General features: G+C 45.3%; 1 protein-coding gene across 6 annotated transcripts in view; it reads right to left on the bottom strand.

The window, feature by feature from the left end:
• Positions 1–11380, bottom strand: part of Map7 (microtubule associated protein 7) — a 129746-nt gene that overhangs the window by 48968 nt on the left and 69398 nt on the right. For all 6 annotated transcript variants that reach the window (XM_029533216.1, XM_021221312.2, XM_029533214.1 and 3 more), the window contains exon 2: positions 1425–1523. In XM_029533216.1, the coding sequence (XP_029389076.1) occupies positions 1425–1523 (99 nt within the window). The remainder of the gene's footprint in view (positions 1–1424; positions 1524–11380) is intronic.

Genomic DNA, 11380 nt, shown 5'->3' with positions numbered 1-11380 from the left:
CTGGAACTCACTCTGTAGACCAGGCTGGCCTTGAACTCAGAAATCCGCCTGCCTCTGCCTCCCAAGTGCTGGGATTAAAGGCGTGCGCCACCACACCTGGTCTTAAACAACATTTGATAGAAGGGAATTTCTCCTTCAGCTGGGGTGTAGCTGGTGGGACACTGCTCGCCCAGCATAAAGCAAGGCCTTGCGTTTGACCTCTATCACAATAAAAACAAATAACAGAAGCAAAGGCGCTGTTCCTTTCACAGGGGAGTCCCATGAATGTGAGTAAAGGTGCTCTGAGTGAGCCCCACGGGGACGGGGACAGGGACGGCACAGGGACTTGTGTTTGCTTACATGGTACCCCTCTTCTAGTCCCAGGCACAGAAAAACCTCCAGGAAGCACTAGCTGTGCTGGGGAGGTGGTGGACAGAGGTAGCTGAGGGGAGCTCTCCGCCTGCTCATTCAAACCTGGCTGAGATTGCTCAAACAACAGTATCCACTGCTGTCTTCCTCCTGAACGAGAAGCCAGGTGGATCTACTCCGATACACATGCTTTCCACATGACAAAAAGACGGAACTAAGAAAAATGGAGACTGTTTTGTGAGATGAGACCTGGGCACGTCTGTCCTCTTGCCCACTGTCACGGATGAAGCAGGTTCCCAAGAGCCCGAGAGCTACCAGCATCATCGTGCTTTATGCTCAACTCGCCCACGAGCCCCATGCTGGATGCTGGGTGCCGGGAAGGAGGTGGCACTGCCTGTCCATATGTCTGTTCTATGTTTACAGACAGTGTCTTGGGGAATCACAAGCAGCGATTACACAAAACTACTTGTAGGTAGGTTAGGGTCATCGCAGGGAACTGAACAAAGGGTTACTACTGTGTGGGTGCCTCTAAAGATCCGAGTGGGTTTTCAGAAGTCACAAGACATATACAATAATGCTGGGCACACAAGCTCAAAAACTGTTATAACTTGGCTTCAAACAAAGCACCTTTTAGATGACATTTGATGGTAAGTAAATGTGTTCACAAACATTTTGTCTCAGTGATTATCAAATGACTCCATAAAGTTTGTGTTTTCATTTCTATTTAGGAGAGAGAAAGCTGGGGCTGGAGAGATGGCCCAGTATTTAAGAATAGTAGCTGCTCTTCCAGAGGACCTGAGTCCAGTTCCCGGTAATCACATGCTGGCTCAGGACCACGCATAGTCGTTTATGATGCCCTCTTGTGTCATGTAGGCATATACGCAATTAGAGTACTCATATACATAAATATGCAAATCTGAGAGAAAGGTGGGGAGGGAGGGGGGGGAGGGAGAGGCATTGGGAGATTTTGCTTTTGCTTTGGTGACAGGGACAGAGCCAAGCACTCCTAAACTCTACTTTTAGATTCTAGTCACCAGCATGGGGCTGCAGCTTTTAAATGACCTCCCACTTCGTACCTGGTTTGTTTCCTGAGTGGTTGCTAGTCTGTCCTGAAACTGTAGAAGTGGGGCGGCTGGGGGCACTTCTCTTCTCTTGTACTTTATAGCCATCAGACACTACAGAGAGACAAAAAGAGACAATTCATTAGCTCCTTAAGATGTATTCCCAAGCACTCAGTGGTCCAACATTCACTGTTTCAGGTAGGAGGCGGAGTCAAAACCTCAAAGTAGTAGTAGTTATGACCCCCAAGTTCGAGGAGGGCGCAGTCCCGCCGAGTGACCGGTCCTGCATTTGTGACTCGCTTCAGGGCCCAGTAGAGGGCTCACCTCTTTCAGTTAGAGTTCACAGAAAACCATGTCTTTTTATCGTTCTTCTGAGACAGCCTTAGATAGTAGAAACTGGACTACCCTGGTGCCTACTATGTAGTTCAGGCTGCCTGTAAACTCCCAGAAAATTCTCTTACCTGAGCTCCTGAGAACTGAGATTATAGGAAACAGCCTTGAGCCCATAGAAGCCACCATGCCCAGAGTAAAATCCAAGGTTTCTACCGTAGTCTTAGAATTAGGAATTTTAAGGATACCACAAATGGACCCAGTTGATCACCAAAAGGGCGCTGGGATAAGACACGCTAGGGGGGAGGCTCTGGCCCAGTGGCAGGCTTCACAGTTCAGCACTGGGCACCGCTCACACCTGCTGGGCAGGTGGGCTAGTCAGCCGCACCCTCAGTGCAGCAGAGAATACCACATGCAGGAAACTCTCTGTTTATCCAGATAAACAAGTCCAGGCTTACAAAGACATCACTGGCTTCTCTTTTCACTCCTTGCATCTAATTCATTAGTCTCTGTTCTGCCTTAAAAAGTACCTAGAGCCCCACTTCTGACCATCTCTCCACCGAGTGCCTCCGATCACTTAGCTAGTCTACCTGACCCCCAGGTCCCCTTCAGTCTGTTCACACATCCATGATCTCATGACAACTCTTCAGACCAACGCTCTGCTCAAAACTCTTAGCAACAGCTCCCATCACGCCCAGAGTAAAATCCAAGGTCTCTACCGTAGTCCAGAAAGGAGAGTGAGTTTAGGTCTTCATGGGGTTCCACTTCCCATTCATCTTTGTTCCAGGAGAACCAACTTCCTCCAGAGTCCATCCCAGACACTGAACACCTACCCAAAGGCTCTTGTTACAGATGGCAGCTGGGGTCTCTGCTCAATTATGACATCAGAGTCCTCCTGGGCTATTTATAAATGGCACTGTCCACCCTAGCCCACCCTGTTTAACCGATAGTCCTTACCCTTGGGGGATCTTAAGATCACTTCCTTTCCTAAGGTAACAGAACAGGATATTATTATTATTAATATTTAGAGAAGAGGGTTCCATTTGGTCACGGGGTGTGATGGCAATCACACGCCATGAAGACTAATTTTAAAACAGCTTTCTAAGATATATTTCCTCCCTCCCTCCCTATTTCCCTTCTTGATCTTCAAGACAAGGTCTTAGTATGTAGTTTTGGCTGGCCCGTGCTCACAGTACAAGCCAGGCTGACTTCTTACTCACGGCATAGCCCCTGCCTTAGTCTCCCAAGCTTTGGCACCATAGGTGTGCACCACGACACTGGGGAAAGCAGTATTTACAAGGGGACTGCAGAGACCCAACCATCGCCCTGTAAGTGAGTCAAATATTTATTTTTTTGTGACTATATTTCAACCACATAAGGAATTTGCTAGCTAGGATCACACAAACTCTTTAAGTGACAGGCTGATGTCTGGCTTTCGCTTTATATACTGGGCTGTTTTTACCAACTCTCTTGGAAGGCTTTGTAAAGATTCAGGAACCTCTGAATCATGAGTCAAAACAAGTATCTCTTAAAGAAAAATGAATCAGCAGAGAGGGCCGACAAGGCGGCTCAGTGGTAGGGCATTTTCCTCAAGTATGGGAAAGGCTGGCACCTACACTCAGCCCCGTTGGTGAGGAAGACTCAGAACATTGGGTGGGGCCGGCGGTAAATGAGAAGTTAAACAGCAGACGGCGGTGATCGTTGGCTTCTAACAGTACTTGGTACTTAAGGGAACTGTACTCAAGTTGTCACTTTCCAGTTGGGAAAGGGTCATGTGGTATAGAGCATACCATGGTGAGCAGTGTACAGGTGGCGAAGGAAGGGTGAGTGTAGGTGAAGCAGGACAGGCCCTGGCACACTGGCCAGGGACAGCAGCAGATGTCAGGGCAGCTCCAGAACACTGTTCATGTGCTTCTTCAAAATCATGCGGTCAGTGTCACCATGTAGCACATGAAGCCCAGACCGAGTAGGGCTGACCTACAGTCTCATAACTAGAGGCAGACCCTCCCCCACCCCTGAAAAAACCCAAACACTCAGACTGGGGTGTCACTGGAACCTTTGTTGTTCACTGTGACAGAGAAGCTCTTTCCTTATGTTGCAAGTTAATCTCTCAAAAACGGCTCACAATACTTAAATAGATGTGCCACGGGGCTTGGGAATGAGTGGATGGTTTGTTTGTTTATATTTAATTAATTAATTTTTATATTACTGTTCTCTCCAGAACATACCAAGTAAAGCTGTTTATGAAAGCCTATAAACCCTCGACTTTTATGTTAGTGCCCTGAAGTTTTATTATTAGTGGAAATGGGCAGATTCCTGGGGGATTGGGGACCCTCACTGGCTCTCATCTGCTGAATGATAGCAAGAACCTCTCAGATGTAGGCAGTACTGTGAGGATGAACAGGGACAATGTCTGCGAACAGTCTACACAGGCTTGTCACACAGAAGCAGTTTGTTCAGGGCCTTTTCTCTCAGCCTACGCCCTTCTGTAGTGTCCTGGGACTTCCATGGCAGAGGCGGTTCAGAAGCAGCAGACCTGTGTCTGCTGTGTGAATCCTCTGCATAAAAACTGAAGCCAAGTCTCAAGTTCCCTTCAGTAAAGAAAGCAAAGAGAGGCCTGGAGCTGTGAGGGTCTGAAATCCTACCGGAAGCCTCACCAGGAGGAAGCCATTCAGTCACTGGCTTTCCCTTCCTCACAGCCGTGGGGAGAGAAAACCTAGACCAGCTTGGTAGCAGTGCTCCTGGCGAGCAAGCAACAAATGCGGCAGAAAAGGAAAGCTTAAACTGCAATTATAATCATTTGAAAAATAAATTATAATTTTCATTTTAATAGTACAGGGAATTTCACCAAATAAGAACAACATGGGGTGGAAGAGTTAGCCCAGGAATAGTTGCCTTACCTGCCATGCATCAGGCCCTGGGTTGGGTTTCAGCGCTCTCCCACCAAAACCAACCAACCAACCAACCAACCAACCAACCTACGCCACCAACCTTCGCCAAGCAACAAAAACAATAAAAACAGAAATTTATCTTCAGCATTTCAAAATTAAAAGAAAATTAAACCCTTAGGAAATTTGTAGCAAGGGCTACATATACCATTTTTAAATTTGTCAGTAGAAAAGGAAACATTTTAAATGAGTCAAGTGATGCTCCAATCCCCTTGACGTGAATCTTTTCCTTGTGTTCAAATAATCCACACACCACGATGCTAAGTTTTTGCTCACCCTAAGAAACCCTGAGTCATCTTCCTGCTCCCTTAAAAGCTTCATCCCATTAGCGTCTAAATGAACACCCTGGAATAAGGCCAAGGGGAAGCACACAGACAAGATGTCTTGTGCACAGCCTTGGGACAGGCTCTCCGAGGCACTCAGAGCCTAAGTGCACCGAAGGGAGCCCTCTGCCAAAACCTGCCCAGCCCCAGACAGGCTGTGGATGAGCCCTTCCACAGTCCACACTGTACCTTCCTATGTTCCTTGCAGTGGCCTCTCTTCAGACGTCATGGAGTTCCCAGTGCTCTGACTTTTGAGTATATGACGGAAGTGCTGTCTTCAAAAGCGTGACAGAACTGGTCTAACTGAGCTGCTCACTTGGTAAGATTTCATATTCTACAGCACATTAAAAAATGACCTGGAGAATGACCCTAGGGTTCTTGTGCTTGTGAGTCAAGATCTCTACCACTGAGAGAAATCGAGACACTTGAATGGAACTGGGTGTGAGGGTAGCTTTGAACTCACAATCCTCCTACTTTAGTCTCCCTACTCCTGGGATTATAGCAGTAGAGCATTATGTATGGGTTAAGTTATGGGTTTAATAAAATACAGATTATGGGCTGGCTGGCAGCAAAAGCTTAGAAACCAGTTCCTCTCTGTATAGGCATCCCGGTCTATCATTTGGTTGGTGTCTGGGGCATACAGCTTTGGTGTAATAACTGAGAACACATGACATCACTTTTTATCATAGGTGGAAATTAGCAGTTTCATGTTTATCTGACAGTTTCAATGTATGTGTTGAAAAAGTGAATGTCAGCAACCAGACACTGCTACCCTCATTTGCATATGATTGTTCCTCGTAGTTATTCATTCAACTATACAGTATCCTTCCAGGATTACTGTAACATTTTAGTCATAAATACCAAGTATCTAATTTTAGTTATGAAATTTGAATTATACGAAAAAGCAATTTTATAACACCTACTACCTTGACTACTTAGAACGTTTAACTTCTGAACCACAATCATTGAGTTTGTGTAGCAACAATCAAAAGTTACAGGAGTGAGCAGTAGATAAATACACATGGAGGAGGAGGAGATAAATCACACTGTACTCCTCCCAGCCCCCGTTTCTTCCTCCTTCAGATTGTTCAGACAGTCCCTACTAAACCAGGCCACACAGGCTAGCTGTCAGAGAGAGCACCATACACAGGTTGAAGAGGAGCCCTTGGAGCTAGCAGGGAAAATGAAGCCTAGGCTAATGTGGTGACACTGTCCCAGGGAGCAAGCGACAGATGCAATACTGTGTGCCTATAACTTCTACTCTGCCAGCTCTGAGGCCTACTGCCTCCGTCTGCTAACCGGGCTTAATCTTGGAAGCTTCTAGCCTCTGTACACTCTAATCTAGTCTAGACTGTTTTCAGCCCGTAAGACTTGCTGCTGACTAAACTCTTCCTTCCCTAGTTCCTTCTGAGCTTACCAGTCAACTCAGCTGGCTTCTCTCTTGGCCTCTGAATTGCTCTGCTTGGGCTCAAACTAACTTTGGCAATGATTCTAATATATCTTCTGGCTCCTTCTCCTTCTCTGGCTTTTTCTGTCTTCACCTGAGTCTGGCTTGTTCTCTTTTCAACCTGAGTAAACTCTCCCAGTAAAACTGCCTCCTTTCTTGTTCCTTTTCTTTTTGTGTTCTCCTAAATAGCTTCCCTTTTCTCTTTCTTGGGGATACCCTGTTCTGTCAAATCTTCCTCAGATTTGTCACTTTGTCACTCAGACATCACTTTCAAAAACTGGTGCTTCCTTCTACAAACTAACTTTACCTTCATTGTTTGGGATGAAAGGTGTGTACTAAGGGTGTGTCTGAATTCCAGCCAGAGGGATTGAAGGTGCTAAGGCTGAGCAACATCACAACTAGACACAGGATTTTTCAGTAAATAACAATCCTGGGTTCTCAGTGTGATCAAATACCTTGCAACAACAATGTTTCAGATTTGGGCTGTTATGGGGAATTTCAGAACATTTGCACACATAATTACATATCTGGGAGTTATGATCCACATTTCAGCATGAAATTATACATGTACATCTAGCCTGAAAGCAATTTAACATAGCTTTTCGTGTACACCCATTTTGACTGAATCGTATCACCTGCAGCCAGATGTAGACTTTTCTACTGTGGCATTAAAGCTTAATATTTTATCAGACAATACTCAAAACCAAACAGCCAAGCAAGGATTCACAGAGTCACTGTCCAAACACAAGAGAATATCGCCTGGTCTGTGTGTGGGCGAAATCACGTGACGATTCCAGTTTCAGCTGACAGCATGGGTAAGAACAGACAAGCCTTTCAGCCTCGGAATCTGTCAATCTCATCTTCTCCTAAAATAATTTATCAAACTTGTTTTTGATAATTTGTTCTAAAACAGCCCAGGAAATTGCCACCTTAGTGAACACGAAGGGGAGCTAATCTTAGAACATGTAAGTCCAGTGTATTTGTGGGGACACTAAGAAACCAACCACTAAGCTCTTGGTTCATTTTAGAGTTCTCTCAGGCACAGAACCAATAGGACTAAACTTTACTCACTTTAAATTCAATCAAAAAAACTTTTAGGGGGGAGTTGTTTGCTTGTTTGGGTGAGACAGGGTCTCATGGAGCACAGGCTGGCCTTGAGCTTGCCAGCAGACAAGGAAGACCTTGAATTTCTAATCTCCCTGCCTTCTTTCTCAAGCACTTCCCAGTGCTGGGATTACAGGCATGCAATACCACACTAGTCAGAAAAAGACTTTTTAAAAAAGATTACTTTTTAAAATTTGTGTGTATATGTTTGTGTCTATGAACATGTGCGTGTAGGTGCCTGGAGTCCAGATGTGTGCTGGCATCCCGAGAGCATGTGAACTGGCAGTGGTGAGCCATCTGATACAGTGGCCAGGGAGTGAACCTGAATTCTCTGTGAGACAAGCACTAACCACTAAGCCGTCTTTTCCCAATTCCCAGAAAAATGTCTTTATCTTAAAATAAACAAGAAAAGGAAAACTTTTCTTCACTAGAGGACAATCCTCTAAATAGAAAATCTTATTTTCTACCTATTGTAGCATACACCAGGTTACAAGGCAAGCTGTCCCTCCGTTGATGGTGACTTAAGTCTCCAGCAACCCTTCGCAGTTAGTGTTAGTGGCTACACACATTACCCTGTTTCTTAGCACAGTACAGACTGCACAAAGGGGAGGAAGTCTTAACAATGCAAATGGTTTCCAGTTTCCTTGAGAAATGGTAAATCAGAGGTTGTAATTACTACCCAGCTAAATGTCAACAGCTGGGCAAAGTTATAAAATTAGATTTAATCAATTAAGCTCAGTCTGTAATTAAAAGAAACTAAACTTGGAAATGAGAAATTAAGAGCAACTTCATTAGACTTTGCTTAATTAAAGTGAAGTGAAAGATTGTTTTTACTTCAGTATGACAATAACTCACTTCACGGAGAATTAACACAAATAGTGCCAATGTTTACAGACACGCTTTGTAACTGCAAAAAAAGCTCCCACACTTAAACGTGAAAGTTTAACCAAAGTGAGAAGTGTGTAACTCCAGAAACACCCTAAATAAATAGCAGACATAATTTAAAACATTAGTTGGAAGAAACCGAGCGAAATCATTTTCCTCCCGAGTATCAGCTCAAAGAGTTTAACCAGCGAGACTTGTTGCTCACTGCCAACAATTGTTCCTCTTCTGCAGTCACTAAGTAAAATACTCTAGAAATTCTTACCAAACTTCACAGAAATGTCACCAAGGGACTGTTATGTACTGAAAGACATTTTATCCCAATTCACGTCACTAAGCTTTGAACTGAAGTTGTGAAATTATAGGCCAGCCCATCCTGCCCCTGCAGCCATGCTCTTTCCTCACATCAGCCCCTCAGCGTCTCCCCATTATCCACATTAAATCTTTTTTGTTTTCTTACAGCAGCATCAGGTTCACAGAACGACTAAGCAGGAACGCCTTACCCATAGTCTGCACTCCCACACTAGAGTGATATGTTTGCCGCAAACCTACAGTGACATCACTAACATCACACGTCCACACTTCACATTAGGGCTCAGTGTTGACAGGACAGATTGACAGGATTTGTAAACGTGTAATGATTTGTACTGACTATTGCAACAGCACACAGAACCCATCCACTTACCATACTTCAGCTCCATTCTCTCATAAAACAGCTCCACACTATTCCTAACACCACTTCTTCTTTGACTTTCACAACACTGCTGTCTTCCCAATACCACCTGACATTTTAAAATAATGTTTTGTATTGACTCTTTGAAGATATGATAATGCTTTGTATTGATTCTCTGAGGATATCATAATGTTTTGTGTTGATTCTTTCAGGATATAACAGTGTTTTGTATTGATTCATTGAGGCTATAAATTATGCAATGCTTTTGATCATGTTCATCGTCTCTCAACTTTTCTGAGATCCATAAATCCCTACTCACCTACTTTCGTGGTGCCTAACCCAGCTACCACAGAGTCTTACTATGTAGCCCAGGCTATCCTGGAATTTACATTGCTGGTTAAGGCAGAAATAACAGAAGAAACATTTGGTTATCTTCAGTTTTGATGCATAGTTGCTTCCTGGTCCCTTTCCCATCCCACTGGCCTACACTGTGCATTCTGTGACTTAAGCATTTCCACTTCCTACCAGAGTCAAAGCCCCGCCCCACCCCCCCAAGTGCACTGCCTTGGGTACCAAGCTAGATACATTCTGGGGCTCACTGAGGCTCCTACAGACACCTTGCAATACAGGAAAATGGCGTCTGCATGGAACTCTGTAATTGAGGTTAACCTTGAGCCGCCAACACTCCCATTTCTAACTCCACATTCCTGGACTGCATGTACCTCCTACTGTGCTGGGTATCAGCGGGTATCCTTTTGAGACTTTCTGGAAGACAACAGGCCCAAGGTTCAATGTAGGAGGCTACGGCCTCTCCCCTGGGCTACCCGAAGCCGAACCTTAAAAATGGCGCCTGTTGGCTATGGAGCTTGTGGTAAACAGGTCCATATTTGGTGGAGATATGTTCCCACTCTTCTGTTTGGCTGAAGCTGCGTGTCTGGTGAGGTGATGTGGCCTGCCGCGATTGGAGTGGATATGAGAGTATAAAAGGGCTTGTACCCCGGGGCTCGGGGGAGATGAAGAGGGAGATGAAGATTGAAGCTTGCTGAATAAACTGCTGTTAGAAGAACTGGTGGTTGCGTCTTCCTTGATGGTCGAGAGAGCAGATGTGACAGTTCCAGGGCCAGAGAGAAGACACACTGTCCTGGCTTTGTCTTCAGCTTTTCAGAGATAGGCCTTCACTACTGAGCAAAGCCAGACTGCAGCATCTTGCTGCCTCTGCCTCCCAAGGGCTGGGTTGCACATCTGGCTGCTTTGCTTTTTCTGGTAAGAGAAACAGGACTTGAGTTTTGATGCTCTGTCCTGTTGACAACGTCCCTCATTCACAAGGCTTCAATCACTCACAGTATTCACCGTGTTCACTGATGGACACATAATGAAGTCACATCTAACCAAGAGCCAGAGAGGTCTAGGTGTCTGGATCGGATGATAGAAGCTAGGGTGCCATTACAATCATGGAAGCCCCACTAAGAGTGGATGTTCTCTTTCTTTTTATCCTTTTCCACCTTGCCCCTCTCTCAATTCCAAGCCTCAAGGTGGAGAGAGAACAAAAGATTATCCCAGCAAGTGGAGAACAGACAGGAAGTAAATGTTTCAGCCACTTTGTCTACCAACCTTCAGGCTAAGAGTGTAGCTGTTCAAGCCTGTGTCAGTCTTGAACCCTGCTGAATTGTCTTTAGTCAGAACGAGTCACACTGACTCTGTCCAACTGTGTTGTTGATAGGTCAGTCCCTAAAATGCAGACATGATGCATGAAATGCGTAAGAAGCCACAGAGGTCTTTTGGTAGTCACACGGATACCTCCCTGCCCACAAAAGCCACTTGGTTGTCATGAAGGTTCATTGGGAACTCAAGGGCAGCTTGGGCTATACAGTGAGTTCTAAGCCCGTTTGGGCTAGAATGTGAGAGACCTCGTTTCTTGCTACTAAGAACAGGGGGTGTGCGGGGAGGGAATGAAGGAAGACGGGAGGAAGCAGAGGGAGGGAGGGTGAATAACAAGTCTCCACCATAGATTTAAGATACAATTATGTTAATAACTGAGTAGGCTTAAGTAGACCATTCTGCTTTCTCCACAGTCTTCACATCGCAGACCCGAACAACTGTAGTCTTGGTAAGAGGAATAAAGCTGTAAGCTTGGGAGGCAGAGCTCACACCGACAGATGTGGGCAGTATCAGGCTGGTGGCTCAACCGACAGCACTCACTCACTCACTCACTCACTCACTCAGTAAACACTGTCAGGATGGATGGCCTGCCTGTCACCCTGGCT

This window comes from Mus pahari, chromosome 21 (assembly GCF_900095145.1).
Source record: "Mus pahari chromosome 21, PAHARI_EIJ_v1.1, whole genome shotgun sequence".
Lineage (NCBI taxonomy): Eukaryota > Metazoa > Chordata > Mammalia > Rodentia > Muridae > Mus > Mus pahari.
The sequence above is the reverse complement of the archived record's forward strand: the minus strand, read 5'-3'. Positions and strand labels throughout refer to the sequence as shown.